Below are 26,016 nucleotides of genomic sequence, written 5' to 3' on the forward strand. Positions count from 1 at the left end.
ACCCTTTGTTCAAACATGGAATGCTACAACCATGTGATCCTAACGATGAAGGTGGCCAAGGGTTCTAGTCTTTTTTTTTTTTTTTTTTTTTTTTATAAAGTCACTGTATAATGTTTTTAAACATTTATTTATTTATTATATGTAAGTACACTGTAGCTGTCGTCAGAGACTCCAGAAGAGGGCATCAGACTTCGTTATGGATGGTTGTGAGCCACCATGTGGTTGCTGGGATTTGAACTCAGGACCTTTGGAAGAGCAGTCGGTACTCTTAACCACTGAGCCATCTCTCCAGCCTGGGTTCTAGTCTTTATTTGACCCTTCTGAATAAAAGCTGGAGTATGGGCTTTTATTTATTTATTTATTTGTACTTTTTTTTTAATTGCATATTTTCTTTATTTACATTTCAAATGTTATCCACTCCCTCCCCCACCAGGTAACCCTCTATCCCATCCCCACTCCCCCTTCCTCTATGAGGGTGTTCTCCCACCCATCCACTCCTGCCTCCCCATCCTCAAATTCCCCTACACTGGGGCCTTGAGTCTTCACAGGGCCAAGTAATCTGGGCTTTTAACCAATGTTTCTACATTAAAAAAAGAAAGAAAGAAAGAAAGAAAGAAAGAAAGAAAGAAAGAAAGAAAGAAAGAAAGAAAGAAAGAAAGAAAGAAGAAAAAACCACTTGAGAAGTAGTGACATTATAAACAAAAATATACATTGATTTTGTACATTAGGAATTTCATCAAGGTACAGCCATGGCTTGCCTCAACCCCACTGTGTCTGGGATGGCACAGAGGCCAATAGTCTCAGTGACAGGATGTTGGAGTTATCTGAAGATTGCCTCTGATTAAATGCTTCTTCAGCACCAGAATGGATCTATTGTGTAGAGGGCTCATTATAAGTCTTTTGTGTCACCCAGGTTTCCATACACTGTGGTACCTCATTGTGCCAGATGGGTATCTCAAACCACAAACAGAAGCTACATTGCCTTTTGTAATATAGCCTTATCCCCTTAATTACAAGAGAATTACAGTCAATTCAGATTCAACAGCAGAGGCATTAAACATCACTGGTTGATTGACAACTGCTCTGCCTTTAGGATGGAAAATATTATAGTAGATATGTTTTGAAAACATAGCCTGATCAATCAGTTATTTAATAACAGTATAGTATATTTAGATACTAGCAATATGTTGAAAGACATTAAACACTTTGTGAAATAAACTAAATATTATGCCCACTATTTCCTAAATTCTGCTGTACACAAGTGAGTGTAAAAGCAAAATCAATGCACAGCTACTGCTCCCAAGGCTATGGTTTTAATGATTCACTCAGAGTTAACATTTAAGGCACTAAATGGTCTGCAAAAGATGGCATGAAGATCAAGACAATGTATGTGAATGGTCAGGGAGAAAACAAGTTAATATATAATGTGCTGGAAACCAGAGTATGAGAGGATGTGAGAAAACCTGAGGAGTTCTCATGTGGAGAGTAAGAGATAGTAAGGCTTTCAGGAACTGATGCTCTGCTAGGATTTTACTCGTGGGTAAAACTAAGCCGGGAAAAAGACAACGAGATTGGAGTGTAATTTCCTACTGGAGAACCACATGTACTTCCAGAGTATCCAATTATAAAGCACTTAGGACTGAAAAAGGCGTTCCTTGAAATGATAAGAAAGGCTCAACACATTATCAAGGATTAAGAAAACATTTGGTACAGTTCTAGATTTTCATGAAACCTACAGCCTCCATCTCCTAGCTTATCTTTGGTTTGGGGATAAAATTGTGAATGAAAATAAAAAAAAGATTATAAGAGTCAGAGGTAAATAAAGACAAATTGTGTCTTCTGAGCATGATGGAAATGTTCTCCCGACCTCATACCAACTATGGTTATCTACACAAGACCTGCACAAGATGAAGTCATGTTTTAGCATGAATGGGATGACAGGCTCAGAAACTCAAATTCCCTTCATGAGAGCTATTGGACAAAATGGCTGCTGGGTGAGGAAGAGTCAGTTTTCTTCAGGGGTATGGTCTGTGGTAGATTGTCAATGCTCACGTGGATGTGGCAGCACTCTGTGAGTTATAAAGAAGAAGACATAAAGTTAAGGTGCAGGAATGCAGAAAAGAAATGGGAAGTTGGAGGGAGGGACTGGATAGTAGATGATCAGATTGCATTGCATACACATTATAAAGCTCTCAATAACTAAAGAAAACTAAATTTAAAAATGTTTTGCACTAAACCAATGTGATACACTGAAATACAACACATTCTTTTGTTGTTGTTGTTGTTGTTATGATTTTTAAATCACCAAAGTAAATCTACCATACGATCAATTATACCACTCTGTACCATAAGCCCAGAGGATTCAGTATATTAACCTACTGATACTTCGCTCTGCTCATATTATAGCCATGTTCATTTTTGGTCTATTTACAATAGCAAGGAAATGGAAACAACCTCAGTGCCCTTTGGTTGATGAATGGATAAGGAAAATTTAGCATGTACATATGATGTAATTTTATTCAGCTATAAAGAAAAATGAAATGATGACATATTCCAAGTATAGAGGTAGAAGCAGAATATGAGTCTGAGTAAGGTCATTCAGAAGCAGAATGATGAGTGCTTCATATTGTTATTTGTTGACCATAACTCCACATATTTAGAATAGAAGTTAGCAGGATACAGGAGCTATGAAGGGAGAAATAGGAAAAATGAACACGGAAAACTACTGATGATATAATCTCTCTGTACAATTTAAAACATACGTTATGAATTATATATCCCATATATATTAAATAAAGCCGTGCCACTTGGTTTGACAGTAGCCTCATCAAAGAGACTCAGACTATCTACTCAAAACCCCAGTCCCTAGCACAGGAAACTGCTCTTAAAATTATTGCACAGGGGAATTTAAGAGTTCCCCCAAAACAATATAAACTACTGCCTTTGCCCTTGGTTGCCTACCATAACATGAAAATAAGACCCTACTGCTGAGGTCTCCACTCACCAGACACACGATGGCACTGAAACTGGAACTTAGCTACAAGGCTCCTCTCTGAGGACCACCTCTCATCATAGCAGAGGTGCTATGAAAGCTTCCAGGCAAGAAACATAAGCAGTAGTCCTAACCAGTGATAAAGCCCACAAATGACAGTGACCAATATGGCTGAATGTGCCCAAGGGTACAATAGTCGCACTTGTATCTTAGAGGTAACTAACAGATTAATTTAATTGGACGTGTGGCCCACTCAGTGGTAGGAAATTCATGTCCAGTTCTGCAAGCAGAGTCAACCATCTGTGAATGTTAAGATCATGAACCCTAGGGAAAACACTCTCAAAAAATACACTGGAAACAGTTACTGTGCCTCACAATGTCTGTAGTTGCTAATTATATCACATACGCTAGAAGACATTAAATAGATGTTACAACTACCAAAAAATTAACACTTAAAATAATATCTATGTAATTCTCATTTAATAGTTATATAATTCTAAGCTGTATATCATAGATACATATACATAATTGTATCCATACAGGAATAAAATATTACATTATATACTATGAAATATAGTTTTCATTCATGAATTTAAAAGTACAAATCATTGGAATGTCAAAAGAAAAATAATAAAAAGATAAAAAAGAATACATTATATTAGGACAAATTATCAGAACCAGGGACATGGCCACACAAGCATGAGGTCCTGAAGCTGGGTGTTCAAAATCCATGAAAAGGTCTGACATCATACGTGAAATCCCAGTGCTATCGTGGAAGGGAGAGGAAAAGCAGCCTGGAAGCTTAAGGGTCAACTACCCTGACATGTGCAGGGGTAAACATGGAGGTACAAGAAAAGAACCAGTACTCAAGCTGACCCTCTGAGCTCCATTGAGGGCCATGGCACTATGTGCCACTACCAACTGTACACAAATTACACACATCACACACATGCACACACACATTGCATGCTATCATTCACATATTGTACTTATTAAACACACATCACACACATGCATCATAAATATATCACACATATATGCATATATTTTATGCATACATATACACCTTATATCTACACATATCACATACGGGGATTAAAACAATTATAGGCTTTCATCCTATGCTTGCAAAACAGTGAACTAGATGATTGAAATTTAGAATTTATTTTATTTTATAAAGTCAAAGTAATGTGTGTACAGCATATTGCACAATGCCCTCAGTGACATCTGTGCCCAAGATACATGCTAATAACTTTGCATGCAAGTCATTAACCATGTCTAGTGAATTATAAATAGGCATAACTAGCTTCTTGTTGCTTTGGCTTGGGATCAGACTGCTTATTTCTGTCAGAGAACTTGTGAAGGAGTAATTGGCTGCAGAGTCTGGGGATTTGAAATTAAAAAATGAGAAATTCCAGAGTGTTTGAATTTTAAAACTTCCAAACTTACTTCACATAAATAGTTGTGGAATTCAGCTATCCAATACTCAATAAAACTGAATTCCTTGAGACTGGAGAAGGGAACAAATGAGAAGCAGAGGGGCCTGGCAGGGAACACATTTCGAAAGGCACCGTCCTTCAACAGTACTAATGAGGCCACCATACAGAGGCTTTGCTTTGTGCAAGATGTCTAGAAACAAAAGTGTAGCTCGGAATTGCATCTTTTCGGTTAGTGTGGTTTTTCTTTCTTAGTGTATTGTTGCATTTGCATAGTTTGACAAAGAGTGACTTGGACCTCTGCATCAGAATCACTGCAAGTGATTTAAATGTCTGTACGTATTAGGTATTAATAGAGTCACTGCCATAGACGATGTAGAGCCTTGAAAAATAAAAGAGGTCTGATGTGGGGAGGTACTCTCCATGAAACTGTGAGAACGGTCATAGAGAAAGCAACTGTGACGGGAGATCCATGGATGACCCCTTTCGAGAGAAGCTGACTGTTGACCTGGATCCTAGGAGGAGGATGAAAACCTTCTTAGATGCAAAGACTTAAGATTGCCATAGTCAGAGGTATGTGGTTAGGAAAGAACTATGGCTTCCTGCTGCACTGCACCGTGTACTGGTACCACGGATGTTAAAAGGGGAAGGGGTCTATTCAAACAAACATGCTGTGGCAGTGGTGCGGGAGTCACGCAGCTCGAATTCTGACTCGCCGTTTTGCAAGAAATCTATATACTGTTTTAGTTTTTAATGTTTGTGTCCTTCTCTCATATTTGGTACTCCAACCAGTTTCCACTCGCTCCCCTTCCTCCAGCCTCTCCCTCCCACCTCCCTTCACCCCCCAGACCCACCCCTCCTTCACTTACCCTCTGCTTAAAAAAAGAGCAGGCCTCCCAGAGACATCAATCAAACACAGCACAACAAGCTACAATAAGACAAGGCATATATCATCACATCAAGGTTTGGATGAGGCAACCAGTTTGAAGAGAAGAAGCCCACACGTAGGCAAAAGAGTTAGGGACAGCCCCTGCTCGCACTTTTAGGATTCCCACCAGAACACTCAGCGATAACATTTGCACAGAGGACCTAGGTCAGACCCCTACAGACTCCCTAATCTCTGAGAGCCCCCCTGATTTCCGTTGAGCTTTTCTGTGAGCCTTGTTCTTGTTGGGTCCGTGATCCCTCTGGTTCTCTGATAGTTCCTCTTCCTCCTCAGCAGAGCTGCCAGAGCTCTGTTTGACTTTAGGACTCTGCATTCGTTCCCATCAGTTTCTGGATAATGTCTCTCTGGTCTCTCCGATGATTATTCTGTTAGGCTTCAGTCGAAATCTACATACTTCTAATATTTAACAGTAAACATGTTCCATGATGCTTTTACTCAGGAACAGTACAAGACTTGCCTGGCATCTGTTGCATGCTGTTTCTGTGATGTATGTAGCCTCACATGTTGTCAAAATAGAATCCCTTTTGTAAATGTATGCGTTCCCTCCTCAGACTCATTTATGCATGTGTGGTTAACTTCCAGATATAGTGTGTGGAAATAGCTCTTGAATCAGGAGCAAGTCGATTGAGAACATTACACAGCACAGGGGAGAATGGTTTGAATGGAGAATAATATGAATCACAATTACAACATGGCCACAGCATCTCACTGTTTGCAGTCTCAGAGTAACCTACTATATTTAAATAAATAGGAACAATACCAATGTGTACAGCACTGAAATCCTATTGACACATATGAAATATGACTCAACAAAAAAAATATGTGTATGCAGTTTAAGTTGTGTCTGTTTCAAGCCAGAGTTCAGTAACTTCTATGTAGTTGTAACAGTTCATTTAACAATGCCATGTGCTATGCACCCTAATTAATCAGTCATTTGATGGTCTTATTTCTGAAAATAATTGCTACATTCTAATAATAATTTGTGCAACTAAACAAAAGATTAATGTTCTCATTATAAACGTTCTCACACTTCAGTTATGCAAGAAAGGGTCAAAACAAGTCAAAGATAATAAACTAAATTGGGAGAAGAGGATAAAATGGATAAAATAGTGCCTTGTAAGAGGATTTTAGTTGAAGAAATGTATGAGTGGTGGTAGATCCGGAAACAGTGGCTCACAGAAATCTATTTCTCTACTGCTTGGTATGCAGCACTCTGAAAATACCCATTTTATGTAATGGCGATCATTGCCAAGCTGATAATAATTCTACACTGGATGCCTTACATAGATCATCCATCTTGATCCTTAATCTATAAGCAGAACAAATATGTCACTTACCTCATGAATAATCAGCCTATATTTCATCCTATGAACACTGATTACCATCAAATGAAACTTAGGGAGGCATGTAGAGCTATTTAATGTCTCAGAATATTTCAACCTGATATCCTCCTTGGCACTTCAACCTTTATGAATATTAAAAAGCCAAGCCATGTGGCTATACTTTCATTGGTGGGAGAATCTCTCATTAACAGCAGTCGAGCACATGATATATTGTGGACACTTTCCAGAGTTATCGCAGGTTATGCCCTTAATACTTGAGGGTTATAAAATTATTACCGATAAAAGTGAACACTGGAGTACAAGGAGATTAAATGATTTTTCCAAAATGACATATTCATCAAAACATATAAGGAAATCAATCAACATTTGTGTTGAAATGTTCCTTTAGGCCAGTGGGTTAAAAACAATAGATGGTAAATACATTTTTAAATGTTGACTTCCAACACATAAGTCACTGTTCACAACCAATTGCTTCTCACAATTTGAGAGGGAGATTCACTCTCATATTCTAAACACAAATGAGACAAAGCAAATCCAACTAGAGTAGCTTCTTGTGGACTACACCCCTATCTTATATCATGTAGTGTATCCTATTGATGCTCTGGTTACATTTAGACTTTATTATCACATAGAGACAGATTCTTAAACATCTGATCCATTTCTTACCCCAGGTCAAATATGGATGGCTACTCTACCTACTAACTCCCTGGATACTTTGGGACAGCAGTTGAAGCCACACAGTCCCTTGTCTGAGTTTTGGCTCCCTTGTTCCTTCTGACCTGGGCAATGCCTACCAACTCTGAAGGTTTTAGTATTCAGCAAGTAAAAAAATATGGGAAGAATATTTCATACTTGTTTAATTGGTTGTCTGCTGTACTGTAATTCCCACCAGGATATTTTCATTCCCTTTTATTATGATATTTGTGCAAAATAGACAAAATATTTGTACACACAGCTTCCAGGCTTTTATTATGCTATTATTGTGACTTTGTGGCCATTATGTCATTGCTTTGAATGGCTGGGTACAGTGAAATTGAAAGACTACTTTAGGAGATGAGTGTGCAGGGACACTGATGGCTTCACAAGGAAAATACAAGGAATAGACTCATGAATCATTGCTTAAAACCTGGTAGCAATTAAGTCTTGATCTAGTAAAGGTTTGCACAATTCGATGTTGTATTCAAGAAATTCATTTTTTAATACAGGTAATAATAGAAGATTGCCCCAATTTGAGAACACATGGGAATACCCATCAGAATCAGGAGGTAACACAGGACTAATAAAGTGTTTGATAGAGTCTCCCTGCCAGTAATGGTCTTTATGGTCTATTATCACTAAGAATGCTACTGAAGTACACACATAGACCTACATGTTTTACTCATTGATATTTACAGCTTTGTAGACAAAATTTCACAGAGCTGATGAGATTTAACAGAAGGCCTGGTGAGATTTAACATATATGCAAACATGGAAATAAAATCTCCAGTTGGTAATTTAGGAAGGATGCTAGGATGAAAATGCACCTGGGCATGACATTTTTACTTCACGAATTCTCTTGAGACAAGAAAGCAAGTGTGCAGAGTAAGCATAGGAAATTAGCTGAGAATGATTTTGTAAATGCTAAGTGTAGTCACACCAGTATTACATAGCTTCAGATGTGATGCTCACATTATTACGTTATTTTTAACGTGTTAATTTGCCTAAATAAAACAATCGCTTTTCTCTTTATATGCGCCAAAGTACCATGCTTGATTTCTTAAATATAGAAAAGAAAAATGGAATTAAAATTTTAAGTGACCATAATCATAATAAAATATGGTGTTTATACTTTTATTTGTTATTCCTGAAAGCTGTTCTATCATTATGTCTCTTTCATTTATTCTGTTCTTGAAGTCAGTTAAAGAGGACCAATGAATTCAGTATAAACACAGCCTGATTATTTAATTCTCAATTCTGTATCTTCTACCTCATATTTTATAAAATATAAGGAAAAAGGTTTCTTAGCACTGTTGTAATTATAGAATTGTTAATTAAAATTAGGGCATAATTAGTGATTGAGAGCTTAGCTATTATTGTGGCCATACTGGATATAATTTTTCTAAGAGCTCACACATATATAAAGCCTGAATTTTCTTATGTATAAACAAATAATACCTAGTTATTAGCATTTTATATTAAAATGCCTTTAATATTATCAAATATTTGAAAAATAAATTGGAAATAATTGGAATATAAGAGATAGAATTCCTAACAGAATAATTTGTTATAAATTTTAACTAAAATCATTTACATCAAAAAGGAAATAAATAACTTGGGTTTTGTTGTTGTTGTTGTGTTTGTGTGTGTGTGTGTGTGTGTTTACACTACTGCTCCATTGCTCTCAGTGCAAGCAGATGGCTTTTCAATATGCCATCTCTTCCAGAAAAAAAAACTTCCGTATTCCTTATTTTAGACATTTTATGAGATATTTTCTTCATTTACATTTCAGATGCTATCCTCAAAGCCCCCTATTCCCTCCCCCTGCCCTGCTCCCCAACCTACCCACTCCTGCTTCTTGGCCTTGGTATTCCCCTGTTCTGGGGCATATGATCTTCACAATACCAAGGGCCTCTCCTCCCATTAATGGCCAACTAGGCCATCATCTGTTGGATGGAACATAGGGCTCCCAATAAAGCTTCAATATTCCTGATACTGAAATACAATGATTTTTCTCCTCCTTAGCTTCTTTTAATCTATCATTTATTCACCCATTCAACAAATATTAGTGCCACCAGGGCATTCTTTTATTGTCAGCTTTGCATAGCAGAGAGTCCCACAGTTGTGTGGGAGGCACAGAGAAAATCTTGCTGGTTTGCTACATAATAACAGAAGATGATGGGTGCCTAAGAGTCTACCTCTCCACACTCAGATTGTTGGGTGACTATTGCTACCATGACTTGTCCAAAGTGGGATGAATCACTGAGATTTCCAGCCAGTACCAGGAGAGGCCAACAGAAATAGAAGAAGGGGAATTTACTTTCACATCAATTGTAATGAATTTGAAGTACTACTCTGCATGTCATAGAAGGCACTAGGGAACGTTGAGCCAGGCAGTGTCATAGGAAGGAAAGTACTGCATGTTTCAGGGAGATAACAAGAAGTATTCTATTATTAGGTCCTCTCTCTAGTCATCAAATGAAAGTTACTTTTCTTCTTTCTGTTATATATGTAAAAAAAATACCTACATTTTTTCCCAAGGTAGAATATCTCAGCTTCTAATTACTGGAACTAGCTCAAAACCCAGGATCTCTGAAATGCAAACATCTCCATGATCAGTTAGGTGTGGATGCAACTCTGTACGGTCTGGTACCTTGTAAAATAATCAGCACATGATTCTCCCTACCTCTCCCCATACAAAACACCCAGTATACATTGTTGAGAAAGGAGCATACTAACTCTTCTAAAAGCTATGATTGTGAAAAAAGAAGGAGACAGCGAAGACTCAGCGACCATAACAGTTGTGAAATCCAGCCAAGTGGAGATATGAGAGTGGTGAAATACTTTTCTGATTAGTGCACCTGGAGATTTTGATTCTCTTTTCTGGGAGTCGTGGCAGCTCTCTGAGAAGGTTCCCCTGCATCCTCCTGGGGAATTGATGTATCTGTGTGCAGATCTGAAGGGAATACTTCAACATTTGTCCTTTTTGGACACTTTGAAGCTTGTATATTTTCCATCCTACTGGAGTATATCAGAGGTGCAAGGATTGTTGTGGAAATTGTCAGTGTTGGAGAACCTAATGGAAAAGTATGATGGCACCTTAAAGTAATATTAACGATGATTTGCTGTTGAAATATAGAAAACGCTGCTTCTCAATAAAGTCTACATTTCCAAACCCTCTATCAGTTTAAATTCTAGAACTAACACAAACCAGATGGAGTCACCGTCTTTCAGCCAAATGTTCTTCACCCTCCTTTATTCATTTTTTTCCAAACAATATTTAAAAGGTTCATTTTTTTTCCACAAACAGCAAGTTAAGCAATGGTGTGAAGCAAAGTTTCTTCTTGTGCTAAGTCTGACTGAGGTGCTGCTCATGGTGTGGTCTGTCACATGCCTGACATTGTCTTTACTCATGGAGCCAGTGCTTGATTGTCACTAAAAGGAGGAAGAGCACAAATCCAAGAAAAGGAGCTTTTCTACATCTCTTCTGCATACGTCTTGGCTTCTTCATTTTGTCACAAAAGTACATATAGCTGGAAGAGTATCTGGATATACTCATTTAACTCTTTGTCAAAGTAAAGCTCTTCCTATGGAAATAATACTAACTAAGAGCTAGGCCCTACTAAGGCCATCATGACAGTTAGCCATCATATTCTATGGCTTTCCATTATTCTTCTTATAATCTGAAAGTAAAAACTTCCTCTTGGTGTGATTATGTCTTTCATGAGAAACAATAATTGTGGCTTCTTTGTTATCATCTTTCTCCCAGCTGCTCCTCTTTGACCTCCATTGTCTTCCTCAATCCAAATCTTGATGAGAACCCAATAATATAACAGTAATGGCACCAGATAGTGCCCACAATACTGTCCCAAAACAGTGTATTCCTGGAAATAGTACCAGGTGTTTATTCAAAGACAAGCTCTTACCAATGTCAGCATCCTCCTCTTCTAGTGTTGATCATTAAATCAATTTCTCTTGTCTGCAACATTGCAGAAACTTAACACAATGGCTGTCAGAAATTTGTGGAATCTGTATGAGGACCTTCATATACATGAATGCAGGTGTCCACAGACTCTAAAAAAGAATGTCAGATGACCTGAAGTTCTAGTTATAGGTGGTTGTAAGCCAACTGACTTAGCTGCTGGGAGCGTAACTTCTGTAAGAAGACACTGATTCAGAACTGCTGGGTCATCAGTTGAGCCCAAGGTTGCATCATTTCTATTAAGATATATGTATGAAATAAGATACAAATGTTCAGTTACCAGTCGGTACCCTTAACCTTTTATGATAGAAAGATGGGGAGATTCAGCATTATTTTCCAAACTTTTGTGTTAATATTGAAAACAGTAAGGGTGTACTAATTATTTTTATCTTTTTGTAGCTCCTTTTGCTAAAATTATAGTTCACTATAAATTGCATCTTGGGAAGATAAATACAATCAAATGTCTCTATGTCTTTCATTACTTTCTGCAATATAGATTTTCTTTCTTTCTGTGCCTTTTCTTTCAGTGAAGTCTTAGATACTTTATATGTTTATATCTAGAGAATTCTCTTGAAGAATAAGACCCACATTCACATAGCATATCATCTTAGTGCCTTCTGTATTGTCTTTTTCCATAATATTTGACACCTAGACCAATTCTCAGATTTTATTTTCCATTTGATATTTGGAATGATCACTTTCTTGTCATTGTATTTTCTACCTAAAGGAATTTGGGGCTAGGAATGGAATTCAGTGATGGAGTGCTTGATTAGTATGTTCAAGCTCTAATATTGAATTAGTAACACTAAGATATTTAACTAATTAATATGCAAGTAGATGACAATGAATTATAGCTAATTTAATTCAGGGAATTTTTTAGGCAAGATATGATGTTCGTAACTAAGGTATAGACTTTTCTTTCGTACTATAGAGCCTATATCAATAATGAAATGTAAGAATTATGAAAATAATAACTCCTAATTCTTGTATATTATTCTTAAAATGTCCAAGTTGCATTATGCCCAAGTCCATAATTACCCTCCTATAGAAAATGGACTCCTGTATGTCATAAATCTGGAGAAGCTGTCATATACCATCCAGTGGTATAGAAAGTCAGTCTGGGACACTGATAGTAAATCAGGGAGAAGCAAATATGCAACCCTAGATACCTAAGCATAAGTGGAAAGTAGCTGCTAAGAAAATGAGCATATGGTCATTATGTTACATGAAAACAGGCTGGCAAATGCCAAGAGGAACAAACAGCATGTGTGAGTGGATGCTAGTCGGAATAACCAGGAGAAGCTTTTGCAAATGGTGTAAGTCATTTACAAACATGGAAAGAAAGAGTAAAACTGAACATTTAGGAAAAGCATTTTCTACATAGTGAATAAGCAACTGTGGACAGCAGTAGTATGTCTCCATCATTTGAGAACTTCCTTTGGCCTGGTGTGCCCTAGATTGAATAAAGAAGGAGGAAGTGATAGAGTGCAGCCTGATACCAGACTTCTATAACTGTTTTGCCTTTTCCCTGCTAAAGGACATTGGGAAGACATCTGTGGATTTTTAGTAGAGAGCACAGATGATTTAGCATATCTATAAAAATGGCTGCTATATAGAAAAATAGAAAGACAAAAGCAAGCAGAGCATAAAAAGCAGTTAGTGGAAGGTTGAATCATTTGAGAGAGAAATGGCAAACTCTGTTGTTACAGCTGCAGCTGTGGAAACGTTGGGGCATGTTCAGGTTGTGAACATATTTTCAAGTAGAAATGCAGGAACTTGCCATTCAGGTTGAGCATCACACATGAGATAAGATAGAGGAGCCCAGATATTACCACTTGAGTGATACTAACATGCTTCCAGTAATATGATAGGAGAATGTGAAATGAACAGGTGTGAAGTGGGAAAAAACATTTTCACTTTTGAATTTGTAAAAGTGCACTTTGAAAAACAAATAGAAATGGACACTAGACCATCACACATTTGAGAGCAGAGGCGAAGTTCCAAAGGTGGAGATATATTTTACAAGTCCTAAGAATAGAGTGGGTGTTTAAACACAGCCACCAATGAGCTTGCTTTTGGAATTACGACAGAGAAGAGAACATTTCTAATAAATAGATGAGAGTAGGTGGTCAGGAAATGAAAAGCTTACTAATACAGAAAAATAAGAATTCTTTTAGTGGAGTGCAATAGCAGCCTGATGTCATCAAAAGGAAGCTGGCAAGTATGCTGTGAAAGGGCACAGGGAAAGAGCTAATCACAGCAAAGGATGGATGCTAACTGAAATCTGGTCTGTGACAGGAAAATAGCAGTTCAGTGGGGCCAAGCAGGAAAGGACTGTGAGTGAGGGAGACACTGTGAGCCTTTAAACAGAAACAGGACCCAGTGCCATTTTCATTTACTGAATGTGGAAACACTGGGGGAAAGTAGATAGGCTAAATAGGTGACAAATCTATAACCAGAAAAAGAAGATACATATTTTTAAACTTGTCAGTAAAGATGACATAAATCAGATCACCAATGTGTATAGCAGGTTTTTTCTTAAAAATAGACTCTACATTTTTTTCTCTCATCAACATTTGAAGTCTTAGGCTTGTGTTTGAAGAGATTTAATGTGTCAAATAGGAAGGTGGAGGTGAAGACCAATTTAAACATTCCATAAATAAATACATAAATAATAGACAATGGATAGATAGATGATAGTAAGAAACATGATGGTGATACAATCATAGTAATTTTACCAATAACATCCATGTTAATCACTGAGTATTTCTTTAAGATTGTATTTTGTTGCTGAAAGTTCTTAGGCCATATTTTGACTTCAGATTTCATGTGAAGTTCTGAGTTGATTCTCCTGCTTACAGAACCATTGATTCCTGTCTAAATCTGTTGCAGTGTGCCTGAATACTATGACTACGGTCATGGAGTAAATGAGGATGCCTACGACAGCTACGGTAAGACCTTTTCCTTACTGTGGTTAAGAGATCAGGACACCCTCTGTCTCTGACGGCTCAGAAATTATTTCTATATCCACCACACTGCCCCATTTTCACAGAAGTGTCTGTCACATTGATTTATGTAATTTCACAGTATGGTTTGACTTATAGAACCAGCGCAGAAAATTGGACAGATCAATTTTGATCAAAATTTCAAAGGAAATTAATCACAATCATAGATCATTTCCACGGCATTGGTGAGCAGTCAGTAGTGGCGCCATGCTTCAGCACGCCCATTGTCCAGTCTTTAGTGTAACCTCAATATTGTGTCTTTCCTTTTGTCACAAAGATGTCAGTATAATCTATATTTAAAATATATTTGGACTTGAAAGTTCATAAATATTTTATTATGAAATGATTTTCAAATTATTTATCCATCATATGTAGCTCTTAAAATCCCAAATAACATTTTCTTGTATGTATTAAGAAACAGTCAATAAAATATTAGTCTGTAAAGTTGATTTCAAAATGTATTATTGAATCGAGTATCACTAAAAATTAATCATAATTTTATTTGGCAAATACTTGCTGACTTCTTGTGATCTGTCAAGATAATACTACATTGTGATGGGTCATGTCTGATTCTACAAAATTTTTATTTAGCAAGTTTGCCTTGAAAATGACATTTAGAAATTTATATTTTTGGGTTTGTGTTAAAATTATAACAAGACTCCTTCTTCCTCTGATGAAGAATGAAGAAGACATGAGTTTGAAATGCCATATCATGAAAGTGTAATGCTATGTCAGGATGTAGAAAGAAAGACACAAATGATTGTGGAGTAGGGGAAGGAAGGCACAGAAAACCAGCTAGGTGGAGGAAAGAAAGCAGAGATTATCAGGTAGGCAAGTGGGGAAAGGAAAGCGTAGATCATCAGGTAGGAGGCGGACAGATGGTCAGGTGTGGGAAGGAAAGCACAGATGGCCAGGTAAGCAAGTGGGGGAAGGAAAGCACAGATGGTCCGGTAGGGGAAGAAAGGCACAGATCATCGGGTAGGGGAGGAGACAGATGGTCAGGTGTGAGAAGGAAAGCACAGATGGCCAGGTAGGGGAAGGAAAGCACAGATGGCCAGGTAGGGGAAGGAAAGCACAGATGGCCAGGTAGGCAAGTGGGGGAAGGAAAGCATAGATGGTCAGGTAGGGGAGGGGACAGATGGCCAGGTGGGAGAAGGAAGGCAAAGATGGTCAGGTGGGGTAAGGAAAACTAAAGATTACAAAGAATGGAGTAATGCTTAGAAAAAGTCATTACTTAGTAATGCAATGCCATATCCAGCAAGAGAACATAACACTATAACCAATGCTAAGCAAGAGTTGATGCCCTCTATGTAAATTCTTACACATTTATTCATTTTATGTGAACATATTAAGGCTGTAGCATTAAGTAATTTTACTTCATTGAACAATTAACAAGAAATAGAATCCCTACACAGGGAAACCCTGTCTCGAAAAAAAGAAAGAAAGAAAGAAAGAAAGAAAGAAAGAAAGAAAGAAAGAAAGAAAGAAAGAAAGAGAGTCCCAAAGTACCTGATTGATGTTTTCTCCCCAGAAATGCTAGCAATGATTCTGGAAACAAGAAGAGAATCTAGCACTTTTAATTTTGGCAAGGTCACCACTACCCACTTAGGTTGACATAGAAGGCTAAACACCTCAGGGCATCTACAGCTCCCTAGGTTTAACAAAAAATATACTTATCTTCTTCCAAGCTGGTCTCTACTTGTACAAGTAACATGCCTTATCTAATTTTTTAATGAAGATGATCAATGAATAAAACATAAACTTCATTTTTTTGCTTTTATCGTGAAAAATGCTACAGTGTAGCTTTCATTGGTCAATCTGTATCCAGGATCATCTGACACCTCCCTCATTTTCCTCAAGTTTAACCCAAATGATATCAAAGTCATGTACTTAATGTGAATCAGAGCCAAGATCAGTGCCCCATCTGTCTTGGTCTCTGTGGTGGTTTGAATGAGAATGGTTGCATTAGGCTCATGTATTTGAATAATTTATCCCTAATTAATAAGAACTGTTTGGGAAGAATGAGGAGTACTAGCCTTGGTGGAGGAGGTATGTCACTGAGTGCAGGCTTTGAGGTTTCAAAAGACTCATGCTATTGCTATTCCCAATGTGCTCCTGTGTGTTCTCTCTTCTCTCTCTTCTCTCTCTCTCTCTCTCTCTCTCTCTCTCTCTCTCTCTCTCTCTCTCTCTCTCTCTCTCTCCCACACACACACACACACACACACACACACACACACATTTGCTTACCAAGTCATGGCTCTTAGCTGTTCCTACCTCCATGACTTTGTCCCTCCATCATGGAATTTAACCCTCTGAATCCATAATTCCAAATTAAACACTTTTTTTTCTAAGTTGCCTTTATCATAGTTTCTTTTTTTTTTATTATTATTATTTTCTTTATTTACATTTCAAATGCTATCCCGAAAGATTCCCATATCACAGCAATAAAAGTAACTATGACAACCCCTGAGATCCATCTCCTCTGTCTGCCCCCCAAAATGTTGACAATGACATTGCCAAGGCAACCTGTGGTTGGAAAGGTCTCAAGACAACAGCATCATAGATGACATCAGCAGGGATGTTGAGGAAGCCCAGCTAGTTTAAAGGCAGCAAGAGAGTATACTTTGCACATAGGTACTGGTAGGTGTGAGCTTTGTGATGATTTACAAAGTATATTGTTTTTCTATTGCTCCCATTGTTTCCTGCTCAGAAAAAGATGAATGCATACATATTGTACCAGATTGCAATCTTTATGAGTTTGGAACCTAGAACTTAAGAAAACAAGCATTCTGAATTGGTATAGTATTGGACAAAGTTAGACAACATTACTCATTTAAAAATGTTTAAGTGAATATCACATGTAAGTATTATTCCAATATGGGAAAACTACAAATTTCCTGATACTTTTTTCTAATGAGGGGATATATTATTATTCATAAAATGTTTTGAGATTTTCAGTATAGTCATTATTTTTCACACTTGATATGTCAGTTTGAGGAAAATAGCTCCCATGTTTCCTTTATGGAATCATGTACACTGGACTCAGTGCTGCATTCAGAGAGGTGCAGCAGAATGGTTTGTGAAGAGATGAAATATTAGTTTCTAAAAAAAATAATCAATCAAATCAGGGAATTAACCAATAAAATGGACAGACAGTTCTCATAAGAAGTAAAAATGGCCAATAAACAATTGAAAAAAAACCAACATTTTTCGTCATCAGAAAGATGGAAATTGAATATACTTGAAAATTCTATTCCACCCATCAGAATGGAAAACATCAAGAAAAAATGACAACAGATGTATATGGAAAAAGAGAAGCCTTTATTCACCGCTGGTGGTAGCATTAAATTATAGAGCCATTATTGAAATAATAAAGAGGTTTCTCAGAAAAATGCAAATAGAATCTCCACATGGCTCATTTTTGTATCACTCTGGTTATATACTCAAAGGTCTGTTGATTACAGAGATATTTGAACTACAGTGTTATTACTGTCAGACTCACAGCAACTAAGAACAAAAGGCAGGATGGCCATCACAGAACAATGAAAAATGTAGCAACTATATGTGGTAAAGTTTCATTAAGCTGGAAAGGAAAATGAAATCATGAATTTTGAGTGCAACTGGAAATCATTATTTAAACTGAGATAAGCTAAATTCAGAAGGACAGACACCACATATTTTCTGGCGCGTGTGTGTGTGTGTGTGTGTGTGTGTGAGTGTGTGAGTGTGTGTGTGTTTGTGTGTGTGTGTGTCTGTATCCATGAGAAGGGAAGAAGGGACCTTAAGTGGAGCATATGCAAGGTGCAAAGACAGTAATAGTATACATGTACGTGAAGGAGAGGGGGGAAACCATTGGGACCAGCAAGGGTTGGGAGCAAGGTCATGAGAAAGGGATTAGAGACCAATAACAGACATGCTTGATGATGACATATGAAACCTATTGCCTTGTGTGTGACATTAAAAAGATAATTTAAACACAAAGATTTTTCTCATCATGGTCTGTAAAAGTATTTTCTTCCACCCCTCTAACAGTAGCACTATACTATGATAAATATAGACTTTAATGTATTTCACACAAATTGTAATAATTAACTATTCATAGGTTCATTTGAAATTGTTATACTCTTTGCATAATCATAGAATAAAGTAAATTCACATCAATCATGTATTGTGAGAGTGAAGTTCTGAATATTCTACTGCACTCATACTCTGTGTAGGGGAAAACAAGACCTGCAAAAATAACTATAATTCCAAAGGCTAATTAAGTTATATATATATATATATATATATATATATATATATATATATATATCATGGAAATTCAGATTTTAGTATAAGATGTTATATACTGAGTTATCAGGGTTATGGATTATGTTGATAATTGTTGATAAGTAGTTTATTTTGTAACAATGAAGTAGTAAGATGGTAACCTTTTCTTATGACATGTGCATTTAGATAATTTTTTTATTATTGAAAATAACTTTTTGATGCAATGTGTTCTATGTAGACTTTTCCCCCCTCTTAAAAAATAAGAAAAAAAAACACATGCAACACACAGTGACACAAGCAATTACTAAAACAAAACTTAAAAATACAAAGTAAGAAGATAGTATTTACAAATACAGGTGAAAGTTGACCCAAATGCCCATTCAAATCAGACTGAATATACCTCCTGTACATTATCATCCATTGTATCCTCTAGTTGGTAAACTGTAGTCAGTCTAGTCAGGCAATATGTGTAAGCATGCAAGCACATGGTAACTAAATGTTGACTGATTTACTCCATAATTTTCGAGAATGCAACATCTTGCTACATATCTAAGACTACTTCCAAACTGGATTCACATAATTCTCCTGTTAAACTCCCAAGGCTCTAGAACTCCAAGTCTAGGCCTTCATTTTTTTACAGTCTATTTTGTGTATCATCAGATGTAAAGATTTTTTTCTCTTTGTGTCCCAAAAAGAGAAGTAGGAAATATAAACTGTATATTTGTAGGTAATATTAAATATTTTCCTTACAATACTGTAATACAAGCATTTAAATATAACTAAATATGTAGACTATTGATTATAAAGGTCATGTAACATTTAGTACATTATCAGCTTCATCTTTATTATACTATGATTTGTTACATTTTATACTGAATTGATTTTTAGAGAATGAATATTTGACTAATAAGAATTTAAAATCAGTTTCTGCACATCTAAAATATTTTCTAATTAAATCGGAATTACTAAAATTACTTTGGATATGTCTGAATAGTTCATAATTCAACGGGGATGCATTTTAATTACAGGGCTCAGCTATGCAATGCTTCACATAAGAAACACCCTCTTCATTCTCTCTGAGATTGGCAGCTATGAATGGACAGCAATATTATCTTCTCAGAGGAAAGAGCTGTTTATTAAAATGTATTTAATGTATGAACTGGAGAGCTAATTATGCATCCATTCGTTAGTAGCATCGTAAATGACAGCTGTGTGGAACCAAGAAGGATAATATTAATACAGTCTTGAAATGAATGAAAGCATAAAGAAACTGGGTGCTATATTTCAATCCAGAGCACCCAAGTGCCGCACTTCAAGTCGATTGCAGAACACGAACATCCTCATTTTGTGCTGAGGAGAGAGATGATTATTATCCCAGTGTGAAAATAAGCCTGCATTGATTAATCTATGAAAACAGCTAAAGAAAATGAAGCCAACTAGCATTCATGCCAGTCCTGGGATTGAAGAACAAAAGCCTTCTATATTTAACAGTCAATAGAGATACACATTTGAGAAATTGATTTTTACAAAAGATGAGTTTTCTAAAATTACCAAGAATATAAAAGTCACTGAAAAATATAATACATGCAAACAATTTGTTTGTCCTAGGATTTAATATTCAAATGTTTATGTGTTCCCAAGAATAATATCACAATTACTTCATCTTAATATAAAATTTTAAAAAGTCTATTTTTAACTGAAAGACAGCCCACTGAAATTGTATTCCCAAAGTATTTTGAAGTTCTCATAACATTGATTTTAGAATAAGCTAATTTATCTTGTACTATTTAAGAGATTGAAATTAAGTGGACATCTCTTACAAGTGACCCTGATAGTACATGAATAGCATTTCCCTTCGAGGTGTCACAGTGTACCAAGCAGGAGTCAGAGATGGCTCAGTGAGTTAATGTGCTTGACACACAAGCTTGTCACTATGAGCTGGGACCTTCAGAACACAAGTGAAAATTGGATACAGTAGTGATCATAGCGTCCCTACTCCAAGATTGTGGGAAGCAGACTTAAGGAAAGAAACTCTATTTACAGCCAAGGTAGGCTGACTTACTGAACCATGAAGAGACCCTATCTCAAACAAGATGAGGAACAAATGCCGTAAGGCTGTTCTCAGATCTCCATACATTGCATACCTGAGGTGAGCGCATGCACACACACACACACACACACACACACACACACACACACACACACACACACACGCGCGCGCGCGCGCACACACACACACACACATGCACACGCACACATACCAGAATCTCATTATTTCATTGCTTATTTGATAATTTTACACTATTAGTTATATTTAAGATCTCAATTGTTCTTTGAGTTATCCACCCTTAATAGAACAGCTTTAGGCAAACTAGGAAACTGCTTGTGCCTATGTTAAAGATTATAAACTTTGATTACCTTAGTACTCAGACGGAAAAAAAAAAGAACAATACAAACAGCTAATTTTCACTCTTGATCAGTGTGTCAAAAACCTTTTGAGACAAGGAATCATAGTAAGGATAAATTAAAAGCTCTTTGGGTACTACATGTGGTACCTACTTGTAATCCCAGCGTTCACGAGTCTGAAGTAGGAGGGTCTCATGACTTCAAGGCTACTTTAGGATACACAGTGAGATTCCCCTCTAAACTAAGTTTAAGAGTAGGCAATAGTAGTGCTTATATGTCAGGGGCAACCAACAAACAGAGGAACATGGGAACACCATCCTTTAGAGCAGATCATGGAGTATAAAGCCTGGTTATTGATTGTTTCTTCCTCCATCCACTAACTGCCATATTGAGTGTCTTTCTGAGACCATACACTCCATTATAATAGAAAATTGAGGTAGGTGAAGGAAGCAAGCAACTAGAAGTTGAGTTTTCTTTCAGTGAAGGGATGTGACCACGCCTACCCTCACTGAATTAAAAGAGAAGAATTATAACATTCCTTTATGTTACCATTTGATTCTGCCTTGTGTTACCTGTCATCAAGTCCTCGGTGCTTTTCAAGTCTGTGGATGAATGCCTCAGCTTTTGGTAGAATTCAGACTTTGCCGACAAAGAAAATATAGTTTAGGTTCAAATGAGACAAGCTTCTATATTGTATTCAGTTACCATTCACTATTTCGTTTTCTATATTCTGCGATGTTAACTCTTTTTTCAGTTGTCTTTTTGGCTCCTTTTTTATTGAGGTGAGACCTAAACTCTACCGTAAGAATGTACCTCACTAAAATCTTTATGGTACAGGGGTAAATTCAGACAGACTCCTCTGTCACTGACATAGAGAATTTGAACTATATAGTAAGTTTCAGATAAATCTGAATTAAAAGATAAGACTTGCTTAAAAACCTTATACCACACCAGAAACAAGAAAGGTAGCAAGCTGTATCTCCCCCAGCTCAGCCCCTGATCTACACTTCCCTAATGACTTAGAGGATTTTGCCTCTAGGAAAACTATGAAGATGGCTTAGGATACTATAAGACTGTATTTGATGCTCAGAAAGTGGCACCATAATAAATTACAAAAACAGCAAAACCTAGAATCTTAACATATACTTTGGGAATAGTCTAGAAACAACTTCTAGGTATCTATTTGTGAGGAGCTTTGTATAAAATGCTTTACAGCCTTGGGAAGTCTTACTCAGCCACACAGCCATGCTGTTGTGAGTCATATTCCTAGTACACTAAGCAGAATTTGACAATGGAGAGCAGTTTGTGATCCCTGCTGGCTTAGTGTCTTCAGGATGGAGAAACCCTAAGAAGAAGCGTTTATAGGAGGAAAGGTCCATTTGAGCTCCTGGGTTGAGGATGATCACAGCAGAAGTAGGTGGTAGAGTGAATGGAGACAGAGAGGCAGATGAAAAAAACATAAAGGGGGCAATGGGTAGATTTATCTCTCTGGGTGCACCCTCACTAACTTATTTCCTAGAGCGCATTCATCTATGACTGCATTCGTGGGCTAGTCTGGTGATGAGTTTAAAGCTCTGGAACCAAGCAAGTTGCAGATGCCCCTTTACTTGCAAGCAAGTGTCTATCAGCATTGCACTTGGAAGGGCACTTAATATCCAAACCCCAACCCTCACATTAGTTATGAATTTTGCATGTTGATCTGCAACGTGACACAAATTAGCAATATGAGTAGCCATTCTTTATGGTGGGTTTAAACTGCTTTTCTCTTCTGAGATTCTTTTTTTTTATTGATCATTTCTTTTTGTTTACATTTCAAATGTTATCCCCCTTCCTGGTTTCCCCTTCACAACCCCCTATTCCATGCCCCCCTCATCCCCTCCTCTTTGCATCTATGAGGGTGCTCCTTCACCCACTCACACACTCACCTACTCCTGCCTCATCACTCTTTCGTCCACCTACGATGGGGTATAAAGCCTCCAGAGGACCAAAGGCCTCCCCTCCCTCTGATGTCATAGAAGGCTATCCTCTGCTATATATGTATCTGGAGCAATGGGTCCCTTCGTGTATACTGTTCAGTTGGTGGTTTAGTCTCTGGAAGCTCTGGTGGTCCAGTTAGTTGATACTGTTGTTCTTCCTATGGAGTTGCAATCCCCTGTAGCTCCTTCAGTCCTTCCCCTAGCTCTCCCATTGGGGTGCCCATTCTCAGTCCAATCGTTGGTTGCCAGAATCTTCATCTGTATTGTTCAAGCTCTGGCACAGACTCTCAGAGAACAGCCATACCAGGCTCTGTCAGTAAGCTCTTTTTGACATCAGCAAGTGTCAGGGTTTGGTGTCTGCAAATGGAATGGTTCCCTAGGTGGGTTGGTTTCTGGGTGTCCTTTACTTCAGTCTCTGTTCCAGTTTTTGTCCCTGTCTTTCTTCTTAGATTCTTTTGTGAGTTTCAGAAATGAAAACCTATATGGAGGATGTCAAATGCATGAACACATTAGCTTAGCCCTCTTGATAAAATGGCCCCATGATATCTTTTTTTTGAACTGGTTCAAAATGAATATGTTTTAAATCTACCTCTTAAAACCCAAATACTAAAATGTTACTCTTCCATTTAACTTTAATAACACCAAGTTTTTAAATGTGGTTGCTAGTTCCTGTGTTTCATGCTCACCAAGAAACTAAATGTTTAAAATATCTGAGACTTTTTTTTTTTGCAACTTTAAAAATTGCCTAGATTTTTTTCCACCATTAGTGCTCCCCAATGTAGTTACTTCCACTGCAGAAATGCAAGCACATTACAATCTGCATGAGTCTTAATGGGCCTGAATCTGCTGAGCAGAGCCTTTGAGATGGAGAAAGTGCAAGTCATTTGAGTAACATTCAGAGCACAGGAGGAGTAACCTGGATGACTTATACACCAAAGGAGGTAAAATTCTCCTCAAGGAAACCGATTCTCATGTGATTGACATGAACCCCAGGCATTCTGGGAAGCTCAAATTATGAGGTAATATGTTACTTACTCACAGCAATAAAAGGAATAACTTTAAAAAGAATATACATATACACACAAACAAATCAAGTTGTTAGCAGTGTCTATGCCTATTTTATTCTGTATAAATGATTTCAAAACTCTTCCCTTGTTTAATAACACCATTGACTTACTTTACATTTATGTTGTTTTACTACATGTTTGCCACTGTACAAAGTTCCTTCCCTAATAGGACTTAAAAGTCACTTTAGAAATAAGTTCAAATAATATAAGACAATTAATATAGAAGAGTCTTTAGAGAAAGAATAATCTGAGATAGGTTAAATATGACCTGAGTTCATTATGGATTTCTATATTTGTTCAGAAAACCTTTTCTTCTTCTAGATGGTCATTAGAGTTCAGTCTAACTTCAGCTAAATAGTGAAACTTAGTGACTCCCTCCTCACTTCTCTGAATATTATCCTAAAAGACAAGTTAAAAAGGTGCTATGATCCACAAAACATGCTTTTCTCTGAGTTTTCCTTGAGTGTGTTTGTCATCAACATGGAATAGTAGCCGATGCATAGGAAATTTGATACACTTTGTTATTGATAAATAAATATGAATTTACTTCACATTTTATAAATTTATGGCATTCTAGTCATTTCGGTGTGGCAGAAATGTACATGTGCCCTCTCTGAAAAGTAATTTTTGTTATTCATTTATTTTATAGCCATAACCCAACCAGTGTTTCTCACATAGCAATCCCCTGGTACTGAACACACCATGTTTCCTCTGTTATTTTCAAAGAGACAGGGCTGGTTTAAAGCTGCACTGTAAGGATTTTTTTTTTAAGAGACATCTTGCAGCAATGTCATGGGACTGAAAAGAATCGGCTATGAATCCAAACTTTGTACTAAATTTGAAGATATTTTTAAGACTGTAGTGTCTAGTAAATAAAGTCCCGATGGAGCAGCTAAATTCTGAATGCACTTCTAAATTTTATTCCTCTGACATTCTCCAGGCCTCCACCTAAAGGGACCTATGCTTCCTCCTCTCACTCTCGTTTCTGTTCTTAGCCCCCAGAAGCTCCATGCTTGCCTGAGCTTAGGATGACTTTGGAGTGTCCCTTCTATATTTGGTAGTGTTGCATGAAAAATATAGGATTGCAAATACTATAGATGGGGCTGGGAGACTCACTGTGGCAAAATTGAAGACACAGGTGGTGGTGACAACGGGAAGCATTGACTCAGTGAGAACTCTGATGATGCCCCGCATATAGCTCCACTGCCACACAATGTGTCAAATGCAAGTGACAAATGCGTACAACATGACCACCGTGATAAAGACAGTGAGGAAGGAAACTGGACACAACAAGAAATAACAATTCTCCAAACCTTGATCCACAGCTGTTGTTGAGATTATGTATGACACAGAAGCAATGCACCAATTAAGAGACATAAACCCTTGGTTTCCTCTATTAGTGATAAGGAATCTTGGAAAGTTGCAAAGGTGCATTTGCTGAGGAGGAATTCATTTTTGATGCTTGCTTAACTTCATAGTTTCAATTATCATAAGCTGATAGTATTAGTCATTTTCCTAGCTTGAAGCAAGGAGGAAAAGCATTGTATTAATTCAAACATAGATAGATACAAATGAATATGTTTGTGAAACATCGTGCAATATTTAAAGATAATGCATTGCATGCAAAGTCGTCACATACTTAAAACTACCACCGGTGACATGCGTCCGCCAACAAAGCTCCAGCTCCTAAGCCTTTTCAAACAGAACCATTGCCTGTCAATCAAGGATTCAAATGCCTGAGAGTAGGAGGGACATCTCATTCAAACCACCACTGTCTTAAATAGTGACTACAGTGTATTTCAATCATGAATATAATTTGTAATAATGATGTCATCTCAGAAACATTTATCGACTTAAATACAGTCTTTTTCTAATATTGATATATGTTTGATTATTTT

The 26,016-nt window shown here is 37.1% G+C and overlaps 1 protein-coding gene across 4 annotated transcripts in view; it reads left to right on the forward strand.

Annotated features, from left to right (window-relative positions):
• Khdrbs2 (KH RNA binding domain containing, signal transduction associated 2) overlaps positions 1 to 26,016 on the forward strand; it is a 468,795-nt gene that overhangs the window by 417,834 nt on the left and 24,945 nt on the right. For all 4 annotated transcript variants that reach the window (XM_021198026.1, XM_029539289.1, XM_029539288.1 and 1 more), the window contains exon 8: positions 14,288 to 14,346. In XM_021198026.1, the coding sequence (XP_021053685.1) occupies positions 14,288 to 14,346 (59 nt within the window). The remainder of the gene's footprint in view (positions 1 to 14,287; positions 14,347 to 26,016) is intronic.

The sequence above is a fragment of the Mus pahari genome, chromosome 5 (assembly GCF_900095145.1).
Source record: "Mus pahari chromosome 5, PAHARI_EIJ_v1.1, whole genome shotgun sequence".
In the NCBI taxonomy this organism is placed as follows: Eukaryota; Metazoa; Chordata; class Mammalia; order Rodentia; family Muridae; genus Mus; species Mus pahari.